The sequence below is a fragment of the Suillus subaureus genome (assembly GCF_016647635.1).
Source record: "Suillus subaureus strain MN1 chromosome Unknown BJ212scaffold_16, whole genome shotgun sequence".
NCBI classification, from domain to species: domain Eukaryota; kingdom Fungi; phylum Basidiomycota; class Agaricomycetes; order Boletales; family Suillaceae; genus Suillus; species Suillus subaureus.
The window spans coordinates 726,769-744,242 of NW_024538572.1; the positions used below are offsets into that span (position 1 = coordinate 726,769).

The 17,474-nt window shown below is 47.3% G+C and overlaps 5 protein-coding genes across 5 annotated transcripts; 2 read left to right on the plus strand and 3 right to left on the minus strand.

The window, feature by feature from the left end:
• Nucleotides 1-293: 293 nt before the first annotated feature.
• On the minus strand, nucleotides 294-3,681 carry BJ212DRAFT_194114 (Cupredoxin). The gene is made up of 16 exons (XM_041342608.1): nucleotides 3,557-3,681; nucleotides 3,049-3,510; nucleotides 2,780-2,989; nucleotides 2,675-2,726; nucleotides 2,561-2,629; nucleotides 2,379-2,509; nucleotides 2,296-2,324; nucleotides 2,169-2,243; nucleotides 2,088-2,115; nucleotides 1,299-2,034; nucleotides 1,229-1,249; nucleotides 1,026-1,174; nucleotides 946-969; nucleotides 833-897; nucleotides 549-783; nucleotides 294-459 (listed from the first exon to the last, which is right to left on the minus strand). Exons 2-15 carry the CDS (start codon nucleotides 3,348-3,350, stop codon nucleotides 641-643), a joined length of 2,034 nt encoding a protein of 677 aa, XP_041193194.1. The 5' UTR covers nucleotides 3,351-3,510; nucleotides 3,557-3,681; the 3' UTR covers nucleotides 294-459; nucleotides 549-640.
• Nucleotides 3,682-4,679: 998 nt separating this feature from the next.
• Nucleotides 4,680-8,840, plus strand: BJ212DRAFT_1355199 (uncharacterized protein). Its single transcript, XM_041335658.1, has 17 exons — nucleotides 4,680-4,952; nucleotides 5,012-5,036; nucleotides 5,127-5,366; nucleotides 5,435-5,676; nucleotides 5,736-5,808; nucleotides 5,863-5,888; nucleotides 5,942-6,020; nucleotides 6,074-6,130; nucleotides 6,191-6,239; nucleotides 6,324-6,365; nucleotides 6,415-6,450; nucleotides 6,512-6,899; nucleotides 7,052-7,461; nucleotides 7,510-7,749; nucleotides 7,804-7,974; nucleotides 8,081-8,246; nucleotides 8,308-8,840. The coding sequence occupies exons 1-17, from the start codon at nucleotides 4,856-4,858 to the stop codon at nucleotides 8,664-8,666; spliced, it is 2,700 nt and encodes an 899-aa protein (XP_041193195.1). The 5' UTR covers nucleotides 4,680-4,855; the 3' UTR covers nucleotides 8,667-8,840.
• A 795-nt stretch (nucleotides 8,841-9,635) lies between these two features.
• Nucleotides 9,636-10,522, minus strand: BJ212DRAFT_1299768 (uncharacterized protein; the record flags this gene model as incomplete). Its single annotated transcript, XM_041332919.1, has 5 exons — nucleotides 9,636-9,738; nucleotides 9,772-9,906; nucleotides 10,150-10,198; nucleotides 10,309-10,426; nucleotides 10,487-10,522. The coding sequence occupies 5 exons, from the start codon at nucleotides 10,520-10,522 to the stop codon at nucleotides 9,636-9,638; spliced, it is 441 nt and encodes a 146-aa protein (XP_041193196.1).
• Nucleotides 10,523-12,730: 2,208 nt separating this feature from the next.
• On the minus strand, nucleotides 12,731-14,565 carry BJ212DRAFT_1587655 (uncharacterized protein; the record flags this gene model as incomplete). The annotated part of the gene is made up of 8 exons (XM_041342413.1): nucleotides 12,731-13,144; nucleotides 13,361-13,421; nucleotides 13,472-13,502; nucleotides 13,609-13,693; nucleotides 13,735-13,894; nucleotides 13,951-13,988; nucleotides 14,111-14,309; nucleotides 14,520-14,565. 8 exons carry the CDS (start codon nucleotides 14,563-14,565, stop codon nucleotides 12,916-12,918), a joined length of 849 nt encoding a protein of 282 aa, XP_041193197.1. The 3' UTR covers nucleotides 12,731-12,915.
• A 320-nt stretch (nucleotides 14,566-14,885) lies between these two features.
• BJ212DRAFT_1461644 (squalene epoxidase-domain-containing protein) lies at nucleotides 14,886-16,156 on the plus strand (the record flags this gene model as incomplete). Its single annotated transcript, XM_041338922.1, has 2 exons — nucleotides 14,886-15,707; nucleotides 15,764-16,156. Coding segments are annotated over exons 1-2 (1,119 nt in total), but the record flags the coding sequence as incomplete, so codon positions are not given.
• Nucleotides 16,157-17,474: the final 1,318 nt, after the last annotated feature.

Genomic DNA, 17,474 nt, shown 5'->3' on the forward strand with positions numbered 1-17,474 from the left:
CTGCGGGCTGCACTGGTACAAGAAAGGCTACATAAACCTGGTAGCGTCAATCAAAGATGCTTTACTCAAAGGGATAGGATCTTCGCCAACTATGTGGCTGACAACCTGACCTGTAGGATCTACACTAGCTTACCCTGTTCATTTTAGCTTCAGTGAACCTCATATACCAGAAATACCCCGGACCGTCGGAATCATGCCCAATGACTAGGAGTTATTGGGGTAGCGCAGTGGTCTGACAGAGCATAGCCAGCTTCCGTAGCAACCAACTGTAGGGTAAGGACTCATTGCAATTGGTCGTACTGGTAGTAGTCTCTTCATGAACGTACTGCCTTGGGCAATAGCCTCAATGCGCAGTCCAACGATGAGCAGAAACGACCATAAAATGGATCAACGCATTGCGCCCTAGAGATAGCACAATTACTGTTACAGCCATATTACCACATGCCCCTCCTCCATAAGCTACAGATAAGTTATTAAATGGAGGAATAAAAACAGATAAGACGCTCGAAAATAAATCATTATCATATGAAGGACAGATGGTTGGATACCTTTTAAAAACTAGAGGTGGCAAATGAAAGAGGGGTATAGCGCGCAGAAGCAATCGGAATTAAAAAGTTTGAATGCTCGATGATGTTGTAAATCATGTAAGTGTGGTCGCGTTGAAGAAATTCGGGCGTGATGTTGTCGTATTTAAGGAATCCAGGCGTGATGTTGTTGTATTGAAGGAACCCAGGCGTGCTTGAGTAGATGGCTGATTCGAAGGACATAGCGAGGCCCAAGATGCTAGAAAGTTCGGTTAGCGTGTTTGGGACAACTAGCGCGGCACCCATACCTGGAATGCTCGCATTGACGTCGGCAAGTCGGTCCCGAGCTTCGGCCATGACCACCGCAAAGCCGCTACATAACAATCAGTTCGTAGCTCAAACATTACCTGTGGATACGTACTGGTTCAAATGGAAGTCGATGTGACTGGCAAATATGTCATGAAAGGTGTATCATGGAATGTAACGAGAATACATGCTCACCAATGGATAAACCACGGTCCAGAATTGTCCGTGACGAAACGTATTGTAACGTTATCCCCTGTCGACCCCATACTTACGGTGTCTCTCCAGATTGGGTTGACGAAGTTTGTTGTACTGTTTCCCGAAGTTCTAACAACGGCAAAAGTGTGCTGTCAAGTGCATTAGAACGGTGAATCACACAGAGAAATGACAGAACGACGCACTCCGTGAAGGTGGATAGGATGCTATAATGATGCTGAGTGACAGGAGTGAGAAACACTAGAGCGCACTTACTGGACCTCCGAGAGCTAAACCTGTGTTGGGCAAGGCAATCTCCACTACCTTATTTGAGGGAAGCTCATATACGCTTCCACTCGGCAGCAGGTCTGAGGGATGTTGCGCCCCACTGAGCATTTGCAACAAAACCGGCGTCGGAGGGTTGTGGTACGAAATATTGTTGATCCTGAAGATACCATTCACAGTGGTGGCGAGTAAGTTGATGTGGACGTCTGCTTTGCCGATCTCAGGGGAACCGGGGACAGGAATGCTGAGCAAAGATGCAAGCTTCCCTTCGTTGAATGGTAAGATGTAGGGTCCAGGAGTGCTCGTGGGGTCTTCATCAGGCGCGCCGTTGTACCTGAGGATGGCTTGATTCAAGCCGCCTGCAAACGTCTGGTTTGGAAAATTGGATGGCGCGCGAACCCAATAATTATCCACAGGCTGGTTCGCGTAAACGACGACAGAGTAGCGTTGGCCAGCGAGCACTGGAAGCGAATCCACAGTCTCAGGGACAGTTTCGATGCCGTCTGCCTCAATGATCGTCATGGTATGGCCATCGATGGTGAAGTTATATGATGGGTCACAAGAAAGACCGATGATGCGGAACCTGTAACGCTTGCCCTGCTCAACATTGATGACAGAAAGAGGTGATTTGGGTCCACCACGGTAGCGCCCCAGACCATTGATAAGGGTGGAGTTGGAGGTGACAGGGCCGAAAATTTTGTTTAACTTGGGCGTAGGATCGTGGTACCTGAAGGAACTTGTGAGATTTGGAATGCAAAAGGCTGACAAGACAACTCGTACCAGTCGGAAAGCGTGATTATTGTGTTCTCTATGCCAAGGCTGATCAATGCTTGGTCTAAACATGGAAGTAAAGATACAAACCGTCATCTACGTCATATAAGTCTTGATGGGGATCCTCAGGGTCATATATGACAAGTGGTCCTCTAAGACCGTCACCTGGACGTAAAGCTGTGTAACATGGATCGCATAGATAGTTATGGACACTCACAATACTGGGTGGAAAAGTGCGAGTGATACCTATCGTAAGACATACTCTAGCATTCCTTCTCCACAGGAAATAGGAGCACGCACCAAAAAGTTCCAGTCTGGTTGGGTGCGCTGAATTCGTGGAGGAAAGATCGATTTTGAGGAATTGGACACTGAGTGATGAACGATGCGCCATCTGCCCAGTTCGTCTTCTTTTGTTGGATGCCATGCCAATGCTTTGAAGGGCATCAGGGAACTTGAGGTGAGAAAAAAAGTAAAGCGCTTACTACGCTCGTCGACAAAGGCATATTTTTGTCATGTAACCTGTTCACGACATTGATGCTAAAGTTGTCATTCTTCGAAAAATCAGAAGCGGACGATAATTAAATACTCGCGCGAACCTTCTGCGCTTTAATGAGAGGGCCGGGAAAAATCCCTCCTGCGAGTGTTGCCCTATACAGGATAAAGATGAAGACGCGCAAGGGAAAATGTAAGCATTAACTCACGACCGTGCAAAGCCGTCAGGCGCAATTACCCTATTGACGACGACGAGTTCAGTGACAGGTTTGATGGTGAACGGGGGCGCGCTAGACGGTAAGTCATCATAGTTGGATCTTGAAGATACTACCAATATTGCATGTGACAAGGCAAGAAGGCAGCCGGGGAGGATAGCGTGGGGAAACATAGCAGGATGAGACAAACCACGACGCTGAACCCTGATATTAGATGTGGAGATCAGCTCGAAGGTAACAGAATTGACAAATAATGTACAGACTTGTGATATCCGCGATTAGATCGAGCGACAAAACTGGTGGTGGAGTTGGAAGTCAACGGGCGGGTGGGGCCTTCGGGTTGCTGGAGCCACAGATCACTCAAGATGTGATGCGCAGAAAAACAAGGAGTGCACGTTGTGAAGTCGGATATGTCCTGGCTTTTGTACAAGTTAGTAGAGGTTGGTTGGTCTAGATCAAAACAGAAACGGGTCGAAAACATGACGACAAGTGACGCATCGTTCGATAGTTGCAATCTGAAATGACTGGAAAATGAACGCCACGATCTGATGCCATAAGACAACATAAGGCCGGTGTGATGAACATTACAAACTAGACTGCACAATTTGAAACCTTGGCGCTTGGGAGCTGCTCATCCGGCACACCGAAAGACTGTCTACCGCATATCAGATGAAGTGGACACTCGATCGTCGTATGATTAAAAGGCCTCCGAGATGTATATGTGACTGGAAGCCGTTAGCTGTGCGAAGGCAGTAGTTGACCAAGGCTCACTACTGAGCAGTCACGGCAAGAGGGTAGCCATCAGTATGACCAGGTGATACCGTGCTGTCAGTTTGTATTATAATGATATTGACATGGGACTCCATTGATGCCATCACATAGTTTGTCATTTTCGCAGTTTGGCGACCAACCATAATTGCTGCGATTCAAATCTTGATCAACAATAACCAATTAAACCATGTCATGTAAGGACACACCTTTGTGGGCCTTCGTGTCGTCCTCTCATAGCACGCCCAAACGTGGAGTCATTAATCGACCTTTGTATCATAGAATTTGGTAGGATGCCCACGAACGTAACGATGGGCGGGCCTTTGCAGCACCGCACCGTAAAGTCTTTCAAGCCGATGCGTGCACTGAACTCCATTCAGGATGTTGTAGTACTACTACGATGGGTTGCTGTCCGTTCCTGTATATCATTGCAGCGCTGTGCACCAGCAGGGTTGTGGGGGGTTGTGTGCTATGCATCTTCTCTCGAGTTCTTGCATGAGCATGTGCCGGGTAGTCTTGCGACATGAAGTAGAAACCAGAACCACCTTGCATCCTGACAAACCAATGTCCAACATACGTCATGAGCCGAGTGGTTGCACGATGAATGTTCTAGTAATTTTAAAAGTACTGCATACCATCACCATGCAAAGCACCGTGGTCACTATGAAACTGGGAGGAAGTTATCATCACCACCAACACTTGACCTATGCAGGTGAATTGTCCGTTTCGCCTACAAAACTGGTAGTGACACGATGATGGATGAAGTTGTGTAGGAGTTATTGAGGTGCCAGCGTCTTTCGTGTGAATTATTGGGAATACGATACGTTAATTCCGGCCAAAGTTCAGCGCGTTGAACCAACTCGCGCGGACCTCTTCATACCATGCATCCAACTTATAATCGTTACCAATCCCATAGGGCACCGCGTCTTGATAGTTTCTTTTATTTGCAGCGGTATATAAATACGGAAATTTTCTTTCTCTCTCCGTTAAATCCGGGTAGTACAGGGATGGGATCCGCGGATAATTCCTTGCCATGACTAAGCTGTCTCAGCCAATCAAAATAGTTCACGTGACCTAGTTATTATTGACTTTAATATAGAAATTATATAGAATCTTCAACTACCCACACTGCACAGTTTGTGCTCATTGTTTGTTGGAACGGTTTTCAAGTTGTTTGAGTCACGACGCATGTTATTGCAGTGATACACATACTACATACAATTCCTGTTTGTTGAGCAGCTTTTGCTTTGCACCTAACCGTCCAAACAGTTAGGTCAACCACGTTGACTTGGTCTAGATACCATGTTTAGGACGCGACAATGGGGGCCAGTGCAGTCTCTGCTCGCGCTAGTACCCCTGCTTATTGGGTTGCCATGGCTTGCATTAAAACACCAGTATTGTACGTGTTTTTGTTGTCAATCCCACATTGAACCTGTGAGCTTATTTTTCACCCTGCAGCATTACCTACGCCCATTGTAGACCAGTGCGTTATTCCTTTATGTCTCCACTCGAGTCAATACCAACTAACAAATGCTGCTTGTCTCTTGAACCTAACCTGAATCCTAACCATCAGATATGATCCTATGACCTCTCTGCCTCAGCTCTCTGAAGCAACAATCCTCCAATATGCCAAATACCTGTCGGAGGATATCGGATACCGCACGCCTGGCACTCGCGAACACGCGCTCGCAGATGCTTGGATGACAGAGAAGGCTTACCAGCTCAAAGAGGAGTGTGAGCGTGTCGTAGCCGCTCAACCCGGCCGTAAGCTCCAATGCGAGGTATGGAGGCAAGAGGGCAGCGGTAGTCATCGGTACGTCATCTAGTTCATCTCTTCCGATAACCTTCGGGTCTTTATAACTTCTCGGGTATGCTCGATAGTTTCGATATGATGGCTGCGCGGCTGTATAAGCGTTACGTCAACTTGAGTAATATCATCATACGCCTGAGCGATGGCACGGACCAGGGAAAAGTTGATGCAGTGCTCATCAACTCACATCTTGATAGTACCCTTCCTAGTCCAGGCGCTGCCGATGACGCGCTCTCGGTTGGCGTGATGATTGAGTGCGTGCGGGTGCTGGTGAATACCCCTGGGTGGGAGCCAAAGCATGCAGTTATATTTTGTGAGTTTTTGTCGATTTGCGATGCCATGCGGGTAGAATCTATACTCATGCAGCCGCAGTGTTCAATAATGCGGAGGAGTCTCTCCAGGACGGCTCTCACCTTTTCTCGACACAGCATCATATTGCGTCTACGTGTGTCTCATAATCATTCCTCCTGTTGCGTTCCATCTTACATTGTTCTTCCAGTGTCCGTGCTGTCATCAATTTGGAAGGTTAGCTATTCACATATAGGACATAGGTCCATGCAGCTGACACAGGTCTGTAGCTGCTGGCACTGCAGGTCCTGAACTTCTGTTCCAGGCGACGTCTCACGAGATGATTGAGGCGTATTCTCATGTACCTCGGTCAGTTTTATTGCTTTCTTTCTTTCGGTCTCAGTGGTAATGCAAATGTATAGACCATACGGAACTATCTTTGCAAACGAGATCTTTAGTTCAGGCGTACTACTCTCTGAGTGTGTCTCTTTGTCTTCTCTTTATTTCCTTGCACTAATATGCACACCGGCGGTTGTAAGCACTGATTTCCGGCAGTTTGAGTACTACTTGAACGTCACCGGGCTTGACGTGCGTCCGACCTTTCTTTTTCCTACCATCCTCTCTTGTTTCTCTTTCGTTGGTAAAGTTTTCAACGCTAACAGCATTGCATAGATGGCAGTTGTGGGTAACAGTTATATGTACCACATGCGTGGGGTATGCAGCTTGACAAACTAAAATATCGGGATATACTAATGTGGTACAGGATCTGGTAGAAAACATCGAGGCAGGCGTTGCACAGGTCTGTTATCCAGACCTCCTAGATCTGATCCTGAGATTCATTCTCGTCTTCCTCACTTCAGCACATGGCTGAGAACACATTTGCGCTCATTGAACACCTCACTTCACCCGCCTCACCGCTACCAAGGCTTGCTTCAGGCTACGGGCGCCCTCGCACCGTCTTCTTTACATTCCTGGGGGTATTCTTCGTCTACTCGTTCCGCACAGCTGAATTACTGTACTCGCTACTTTTCATTGCCAGTTGTGTGCTTGTCAGAAGCGCTGGCGGGCCCAGTGCAAGGGGTGCAACGATGGCGAAGGCATTATTTTCTGTGATCTTTGGAGGGCTGGGGGCTCTTGTTGGAGTGAATGCCGTTGCGTTCATGATGCAGCAGATGCTGGGCCGGGGAATGAGCTGGTTCAAGGGCGAGTTTGAGCCGTTGATATTGTATGGCCCCGCTGCAATGTGTGGTGCGTGATTTTACTTCAGCCTGTGCTATGATTTTCTGCGCTGGCCTATTCCCGACTCGACTCGGATGTCATTTCGTGTTTCACACCCAGAATTATGTCTATTTTGTTTCAATGCCCTCCTGACGTCGTAACTCACAAACTTATCTACGCAGGAGCGCTCCTAACTCAACTGCCTTTGGCCCCAGTCCCCGAAAAAGCCCTCCTGCATGCACAACTCCTTGCCTATGCGTTCCTGGCTGCAGCGGGCCAGTTCGCTGGTGTTGGATCAAGTGCGGTGTTCTTCCTTAGTGCAGTCTCGATGTTTGGGGCCTTATTTATTGATCGGGTGACTGACTACTTGAGCGCCTCGACCGTAAATGATGCCGGGATAAAAATGAGGAATGCAACAGAAAAGATGCGAGATGGTGATATGAAAGGGGTGAAGGATGGGCACAATAAGGTGGATAAGGCGGAGGTCAAAGATGGCTTAGTGAGCCTGTGGACGTATGCTCTGGGCCAGACCGTCCCACTGTTGACGGGAACTCAACTGATATCTGCGACTTTGGTTGTGTTCGTACCACTAGTGAGTGATTTGTCTTTCCATGGGTCTCTCCTCATATCTCTCTCACAGACAGGGCGTATTGGTTCTGAGGCTCCAGCAGAATACATCATCGCTTCCATGGTGGCGATCATGGGTTCTTACACGCTTAATTTCACTACACCATTCGTTCACCGATTTGATCGGTCTGCTCTGCGTAAAGCAGTCATAATTTTGCTCCTTGTAGTGGGCGTAGTGATGGCAGTGTTTGCTAGAAAGGACGTATTTGATAAAAATCATCAAAAGAGGCTATTTGTACTTCATAAGGAGGACGTAGGTGCCAATTCCCGTGCGATTTGTGAAGGAAACTGAGCGCGTACGGTCTAGTTGAACACACGGGAACAGCACCTCCACATCGCAGCGGCAGATGGCGCACCTGGCTTTGATGACCTGGTCCATGACATCACGGTACATTTCGGCGCAAACGGAGTGCCCCCCAAGGCTGTTGTCATGGACGACTGGAATGGTGATTGGGATACGTTATATCCATTTTCAGCGGTGAGACTTCAAAATATTCAGTCGACATTTACGGGATGCTGATGTATGGTTTATTGATTTGCGATCGAATCCGGCGTCTTCGTTGTGTATTTGAAACGTTGTGCAGTTCCTCTCGCCGTACAAGATCGACCTCCCACTAGACCCGGCGTATGACGCACCTTGGCCGCCAGAAGAGCAGTTCACGGTTTCAGCCGTCAATGATACCCTCGATGAGAGTAAGGGAACGAGGACTATGACACTGAAGATTGATCACCCAGGGATAATGTGGACTGGTGAGTTTTTCTATATATACTGGATCACCTTGGTGTCACGCCGACCAAACTCTTGCTATAGTGATCGCATTCGATGCGTATGTGCTAGAGTGGACGCTAGATAACAGCCCGCCAGAGGAGTTTGCACGACACCACATCAAAGAAGCATCATTCTACGGGACTGATGTCTGGACGGTGGATATGACGATCAAGTGGCCGCCGCCCCCGAACGCGCATCCCAGATCGTCTGATGTGGATGGATTGAGGGTGAACTTCATTGGGATCCAGGAGAAGCGCATGTGGCCCGCAAAAAAGGCTGAGGCGGATGGAAGTCAAGCGATGCAGCTGTTCAGGGAGTTTGATGCATGGCTAGATGAGAAGACAGGCGGTAGTGTAGATGCGCTGTTGATGGGGTGCGTGAGCGGAGAGGTGGTCGTGTAGGTTGGGTTGCGGAACATGGATCGACGAGTTAGAAATCACCGTTATAACCGCCATAAAAAATTATCGATTTCTCGTTTCTTGTCCTTCGAATGAAAGCACCTAACTAAAAATGTTGCGTTTGTGTTAATTATGATTCTACGATTCACGGTATTCCTCGAAAATAGAACAGCACCATCATATAGTACTAATACTAGTACGGTTAACTTGCGATGTGCCACTCGGGCTTGCCCCATTCTGTGTAAACGTTCACAAAATGACCCTACCAGGACAGGCCAGCCAGCATGGTTATATCCTCTGCAGAGCAAGCTGTTCGTACTCCACTATTTGACACACATTTATAACTTGTTCCTACGAACCAGGTCAGGGGATCGATTTTGTAAAGAAACCTACTCATACTCACTGCTAGGGATGTATATCGACACACACTCATGTCCAAGACAACAATCTATAAATGAGTCGCAAAACATGGGGCATGCACTGTCGTCTGCATTGGCAGATATAGACGAGACAGCAATGCAGACAACGCCGAGGGACTGCCAGACGAAGGAGAGACGCATTATTCGTGTGACGTGATAAACTATACCTGAAGAGGGCACGCTGCTTTGTTTTACATGCCCTGAAAATGGGGTTCTCATAGGCTCCACCTATGAGTAGCCCACTTCAGTGTCCACACCAAATGGATGACATACATATTGCTCATGCCAGCAGATTGCCAGCAGAATGCATTTGCCGGGCCTTGTTAACTCCCTGTCGATTCTAGATTTCATCCCAAACAACAACTGTTATTTACTCATTACAGTTTGCAATGAGCTGCCGGTCAGCCACATTCGTGCTTACATCGCGTAGACATGAAATTGATGCAACGATCCCTGGTGCGCAGGTGGCTATTAGGCTAATGTTTGTTATCTATTCAGAGAGGATCCGTAACATAGGGAAACAAAGAACGAATGGATAAAATCCCAAGGTCATCTAGCGGGATAGAAGCGCATGCTCAAACGCTGAGGGATGCGAATTTGAAATAGTGGTCCACGACCAATCCAGTGCAAACCATAGCCGCGCCATGACGGCCTGACTAGAATACAACGGAACATCAAAATTAGCGCACATGGACACGTCAGCTAGCTGTACTGTGAATTTCTTCCAGCTATCTTCGGGACCGTCATGGTCAAATGACCATGTGTGCCAAAGACATAGCAGGAGCGGCGTGGTGACACTGATCACGTAAAATGGGAGACGCTGACTGTTCAAGTACCCAGAATACAGAGGCATGTCACATCAATGCAGAACGAATGCCGCCAAGACGGACTGCCATGGACTTGATTGACTCCGACCTTCTCGTCCTGCGTAAAATAATAATTAGCACAAGATACAGCCGCAAAACCTTTGGAGTCACCTGACATGCGTAAGTGGTGTCGTAAAGACATGCCCAGCTACGAGGGCATTGTCAACAACTCAAAACACGACCGCCGTCATCCGGACTTACCAGCAGGACACAACTGCGACGTTCAGTATCATCCCCCAATTGAATCGACCTGTCGTTGCAACTCAAGTGAATGGGACGGCCCAATTAGCAGCAAGACCTTGGAACCAAATAAGTTGATATATTAATTATAAAATAAAAACTCTAAGAAATATTACTCACGCTCCAGCAGTCGAAAATATGTAAAAGATGGCGGCAATGAGAACTGCCAGAAGGATTGAAGCTTGAGGCCTCGATCATAGTGACAGCTCCCGATGCGACTGGTGGCCCTTCGAACGTTCTATTCCATGTAGAGCAGCGTCAAGAGAACGGTGGCGGTCACGACAAACCTGGGACGTACCAACTTTGCGATCAAAATCACGGTCGAGTATGTCATTTATAACACACCCTGCGATGCGTACTAGTAAGTATGTCCAGCAATGCATAGAACAAGGCGTTTTTCACAACGTCAACGCCGACAGGAAGCCCTAAGCTAATGGAAGACGAACCAGGAATAGTTAGTGCTCAGCTGGACGCCCCTGGAACCAACTGCGACCCAAAGCACTTACTCACTACTCTTCAACCCCGCTCCTCCATTATAATCCTGTATTTGTGCCGCCTCGGCGGCCAAGTACCCGTTTCAGTGGCTCATTCGCACACAATCCAAAATGGCATTGTAGTAGAATTATGTCCGTCCATCATCGTCAAAAACGCACATCTAAAACGGCCTGCGGGAACGAGGAGTACGCTCTACACTGGGGCATTTGCGATTTCAGTTGATGCTGACGCGGATGCTAGATAGAATTGTCCGACATAGGTAAATTACCCCAAATGGATAAAAATTGGAACGAAAATAAACTCCATTCATTTTCCTCCTTTCACTACTATCTTTGGCCCAGAGTTGCAAATCATAATGTAGCATGCTCATCTTCCACTCATTTCCTTTGCACAATGATTCTAGAGGATGATTAGTATATAGCTTGCTGTATTTATTTTTTATTTCATGAAAAATGAACTGGAAGTGCTTGTGGCAGTGAAATACAGTGTGGAACATGCACTTTCTGCACCAATCTGTCAGAGGAGAGCCATTACATGCACCAAAAAATTCAGAAATTTTACTAGTGATTCTACATTGCCTTCTAGCACTGCTCTAATTTTTTCTGACATGAAAACTGTGTTATGTTGAGAGCCATAAATGTTGTACTATCAAGATGCAAAACATGACAGGAGGGGTGAGCTTGTGTTCAGAGTTGTAAAGCACTGCTTGGGAACTTGGCTAACACATGTGCACGCACTCACTCATATCTGTGAACAGTCTTGCAGTGCTGGTCACATGCCAAAGAGAAACTGACCCTCCAAGTTTTCTCAAGAGCTTGAAGATAAGATTCAACATGCCTGCACTATTCTACATGCTTCTCCTTCTCCTAATGTTCACACTGTTGCAACAGAGCACAAAGTCCCATACAACACCCTTCAGTGGCGGTATCTTGGCAAGAGTCAGTCATACCACAAGGCTCATATTGAGCAACAGCTCCTATCACTGGAATTGGAAAATGTGCTTGTTGACTGGATCAAATTACTCAGCTCCATGGGGCATCCACTCAGCAAGCACACAATTTGAAGCAAGGCAGCTGTATTGTGTCATGGCAAAACTAAGCCTCACAAGAAGTGGGTCAGAGGCTTTCTCAAACGTCACCCATAATATATTATACCTATCTAGTTAATACCTTACAGTACAAAAGCATACTTTTATGTTAGAAATACGAGTTTCAATGCTGAACGAAAGCCTTCGGAATCCTTGTCAAATGCGCCGGTTTCGTTCATCGGAGAATTAAAACTGCAGCGTGACATAGTGTGACACGATGACTTCTATGCGGGTGGGAAATTTTGCAACTCTGTGCTCAAATGCTGTTTCGCACCGGCTTCTCTCTGGCAACGTAGCCTTGACAAATTTCTTGATTTTTTTTTACATAGCCTTAAAGTCTGTATAAAATCCTACGTGCTCCTACTGTTTCCTTATTTTAATGTTGTGTAGTTGTTGTGTTATGAAAAACTGCTCGGAACATTTTGCAACTCTGGGCCAGAGATAGTAGTGCTCAGTGGGCCACGGGTACATAACGCCACTCGTCAACGTTCCCGTCACCCAGAACGTTCTCTAACCGATACTAATAATACCCTGCATGCACCGGTCTTCATATTGACAAGATCACAATACCACTCAACACATCTTTGTGCGCACCCGGCCTGCATCGGATTCAAATGTACATATAAATATTCACATATACGTTCCGTTAGCCAGCACGCTGGCATAACTGTATCCCATAACCCAATTTCCGATCTAAATAGCAATCTTAGGACCCTAGGGCGTCTTTGTTCTTCTTTCAACGTCAACAGCCCTATTCCAAACGAGTTTACTTGGGACGATGCACCCATAATATCGTCTTTACTTGTGTTCATCGTTCACACGTACCACTTCTTGTCGTAAGACTGTATCTCGACCATCAACTTCACAAGGTAGGCATTTTCTGTGAACTTTCTCCTGGGATATGTTAACGCTGACTCCCCGCGACCCAGCACCTCCCACTCCATTCGTACGGACAGTTCAGGATAATATGGCGATGACCAGGAGGCAAATTCATTGCCTTATTAGCCATCCGGGTTTCCACTCACTGGCATCACGAATCATTGCCATTAATTCAGTATCACTCGTCGCACCCCATTCGTCATTCCCCTCACACTTTATTCATTTTCACAAATATGATTTCCTTTTGCCATAGTCAAGTCCAGATGTCAAAACATATGGATGAAGTCGCACCCCACTGGAAACCAGTGAAGCCTGGTGAGCTCGAACAATGCTCTTGCCTTGATGACAAGCTTGCAAAGTGAAAGAATGCTTGAGATACCAGTAGGTGTGGTCCGAACTGTCACCGCGGTGATGCTTATTTTTATATGTGTGTACGGACGCTTGCTGGAACCATCCCCAATGGCCTTGATAAGTCGGTCGCATAGCGTTCCATGGCTGCCAGTGAGTATCAGTGGATCGATCAGTCGACATCATAAACTGATGTACTACTATTCAATCATTGACCCGTTCGTGGCTCCGGTTCCGTGCCATCACAATGATCTCACAGGATGCAGTGAGCTGGAATGCTGGATGCGGGCTCTGTCGTCCAGCGCTGTTCGATACTACCGCTCCTGTATATCATGGACTCCTCGTATACTTTCGCATCCTTACCTTGTTTCTATGGACACTGGTTTGGACGCTTTATGATGCGCTGGCGCTCGCCTCGGAGTCGCTACAAGGATAGTGCTGCCTCCTCATCACGATGTTTTAACATCAACGTACGACAGATAATTGGCGTCCAATGGGAAAGTCCCTTCAAGAAATTTTCATGTTCCAGCCCTAGCTTCTTTGTTTGTACGCACACGGGGTACTCATCCGTGGATCTGGAAGTGTTCTTGTCGTGTCAGCTTGGTTCCCACCAGTACAGCGCCTGCACCAACAAACGCAGATTCGTCTTCGTCGATTACTTCCATCTCTATCTCGTTTTGCAGCGCTTGATAAGTGCTGATGTGTAATAACATTCTTGATAGTCCACATTATTTTACCTACGAGAAGTGCAGCTGGGCGTAGAAGGCCATATAGATGCCATGGAGCGTGCGGGTCTAGAGGTCTGATCGAAATCCTTCGATCCGAGCTGGGCACAATTAAATGTCGGACTAGCATGGATTGAGAAGTGTTTTGCCACCGTCATCACATATCGCAAGTCTACGAGGCATGCTGGCTCATGTCAAATGAGTTCTTGAGTCAAGCCGAGAACGGACCTCCCTTGGATTCTTCCGGTGGGAAGCGCCAACGCATACTAGAGCACTATATCGTAGTAGAGCACCGCGTCTTACATAACAGTTTGTTGCGGTATATAAATATAGAAGACAGGTTGATTTTCACGTAGCCTATAACTGGCTATCTTCATCTTGGACTGACCTGATATCTCTATATATATCGTAGCATGAGCCTATCTCTTGATTTTGGCCTGATAGCTGCAAGCTTTTGGCGCACCACTGATCTTCAAGAATCATTAATACCAGAAAGAGTATGTCACTGTATGTGTTACTCGTCCGAAGATTGTCCGACCTTAATTTGGCTATCCGGATCCGGAACACCTCCAGGCTGTCTCCGAGGCCTGTTGTACGAGGCAAACGTGGACATGATCTCTAGCGTTTAAATTAGGTCAGGGATACTACCTGTGATACGATCAGCAGCGTGCTGATGGTTTGTTGAACGATGGGGACAGAGAGAACGGACGGGACAGAGTAGACGGGACGGACGGATTTGGATGGGGCGGACAGGCCGGACAGAACTGAAATTCAAACTTTCATGTTCCCTTACTGACGCCGCAATGTCTTGGTTGCGCCCTGCTCACTCCACTGAATATCCATGTACGTTGTAATTCAGCGTCGTTCGATTGCTTGTCATGCAGTAATGGGGATCATTGACTGGCTGTACATGCATGAGCGGTTATTGCTCGTACCCTGAAATTCCAAGGAACCGAAATTTTCGGACGAGTAATGGAGGATAGACTCCACTGTGTACGAGAACATCCCTGAACTATCCTAAAAGCATGTGAGGCATTAATATGACAGCCGGAAATTATTGGATCGGGAGTGAAAATCCTACCGGAATCGATGGCATCCGGGTATTAGCAGACCATCCAACTTGTGTCCAACGGCCTTCTGGCAAGACTAGTGCGCTATCCGACGCGTGTATTTTTTAATCATCCTATTTTTTCGACGAATAAATACCAGGTGAGCGCTGCCTGTCATAATCCTCCGTCTCTACCCTCCGTCTCGCCATAATGTCTTCTTCTTACAACGTGCTCATTGTTGGTGCCGGTGTAGCAGGCCCAACCCTTGCCTATGCCCTTGCCACAAAGACGTATGCTAAGCGTAGCGCTCCTCTGCGGATAGCTCTACTTGAACGTTCCTTCTCGAGGCCAGATCGTATGGTTGCCGAGTTGCTCCAGCCTGGTGGCATTACCTCGCTCAAGAAACTTGGTCTGGAGTCATGCCTCGGGGATTTTGGCTCTGCTTCCTTGTCAGGGTTTTACGTTCTGCGAGGGGAGCAGGGCATTTGCGCGTCATTCCCTGAAGGCTATGAAGGGCGAGCTTTTGAACATGGAGAATTTATCATGGCTTTGCGTGATCATGCACGGCGGGCGCCCAATGTCGACATGATCGAGACCACAGTAACCGGCCTCATCGAGAACGAGGACACGCATCGCGTAATAGGTGTTCGCGCTTCCAATGCGGATGGTCAGTCAGAGTCATACTTTGCTGACCTCGTCGTTCTCGCGGATGGCTCTTTATCCAAGTTCAGGACTGCTGTCCTCGGGAACATGCCGTATGAGCCTTCGCAAAAGGGTTACTTGGCAGGTCTGATTGTGAGAGACTTGGAGCTGCCGGTACCCAAGTATGCAACTATGATTGTACTGAAAGGTGCTGGACCGGTCGTCCTTTATGAGCTCCCCAACAACGAATATCGGATGCTGGTCGAACTGAAGGCGGCGCCGCCAGACCTCAAGGTTTGTAATTCTTGTTGTGTGGTTGTGATCGCCCCCGCTTACTATCAATATCGCAGGAGCATATATTGCGCGACGTTGTTCCTCAGCTTCCATCATCGGTACGCGCGCCCATTCTCGATGCTCTGGAAACGTCGCGTTTGCGACGAGTCCCGCATTATTATCTTCCGCCCACAAAGCAGGGAGAGTCTAGTAGGGCAGGCGCGTTTCTACTGGGAGACTCATTAAATATGCGCCATCCGTTAACCGCGGGTGGAATGACGGTCGCCTTGAATGATGTAGTCATCCTCTCTGATCTCCTGGCCCGCATCGAGAACTTTGGTAACTGGGATGAAATCTCAGCCGTCCTCCGGAAGTGGACCTACATGAGAAAACCGCTCGCATCCACTATCAATACTATGAGTATGAGTTGGGCTGGCCTATTCGCAGCTGAAGGTACGCCAATGTTAGCTGTCGAATGCTTGAAGGCTTATGGTTGTCGATGTACGTAGGCGAGGGGTTTGAGATTCTGCAGGATGGAGCATTCAAGTTTTTCGGGCAAGGTCCCGAGTATTCCGAGGAACCCATGTCATTAGCATCCGGGTCAGTCATATGTTGATAGTTGTCACAATCATGCTTACCTGGTTCCGGAATCCCCAGGATCGCTGCTTCTCCGTTACTGCTGGCACGCAGTTCTCTTTCCATAGCGTTTTACTCCATCTGGGTGTTGTTCACCCATCCCAGACCTGGAAATAAATCTGCTCCGCAAATTCATGAATACCCATTGCTTTTTGTAAAAGCACTTAATGTCGTAAGGTCATCCAATGCCATTTTGGAACATGTTGACTGATTTTTATGGTATAGCTATGGACTATAGGCAGCGTGATGGGGCCGGTATTGTGGGCAGAAATGTGATCCCCTTGCGATATAATAACATAGATCAGTGATAATTTATGACTTCCAATATTATACCTAATGTGCTGCGTCACCTATAATTATTCAATTCTTCTGACTCGCACACTGCTCCAAGTCCGGCAGACATTGCAGCTGGCATAAAGCCATCGATTAACAACCGACATAGGGTCTTGATATGGATGGTGTTGGGCGCCACGACGCTTGGCACTGACATGTTGACATCGTCATTGGTAGTGTTATCGACGTGAAGTGACTTCCAGGTAATCTCAAAAATGTGGGGACGCTGGATTGGGTCAACTCGGAAGCGACATTTGGTTCACTTGGGGATGTACTAAGTTCAATTTATGTCTTTAGTTCTCGACGTCCCCCTGACGGTTGTTTCAGCAATATTGGACGGAAGAAAACCAAGAAATCATGCATAAATGCCTTATCTCACCCTAAGGAACCTCGTTCCCCTGCACCCCGCCTACTTCGTAGACTGATCCTGCGTTCGCACAGCCTATGCTATGTGTGTAGTTCATCAGTGTGGGCTGCAGATTGGTTGGTGTCTAGAAACTTGGAATATGGCGTTTCAATGTTTGGAACATAATCATCATAAATAAAATGCGATGCTTCATGTGGTGACACCAAGGTTGAACGTTGAGGTCAGTTGAGAGATTCCATAATTCGGATTCGTTCGAACTCGCAAAGAATCTGCTTCCTCTTGTATTTTTGGAACGCCTCTTTTCTGCGGCCAGTAATCATGTTTTTGAATGTTCCGAAATTAATCATCATAAGTACCACAATATAGCTTGGAAGAAATAAAAATAAAAACCGCTCCCTAAAGACTAGTCGTCGATTATAGATCATATTAAGTATACTGTAGAGATACGCACT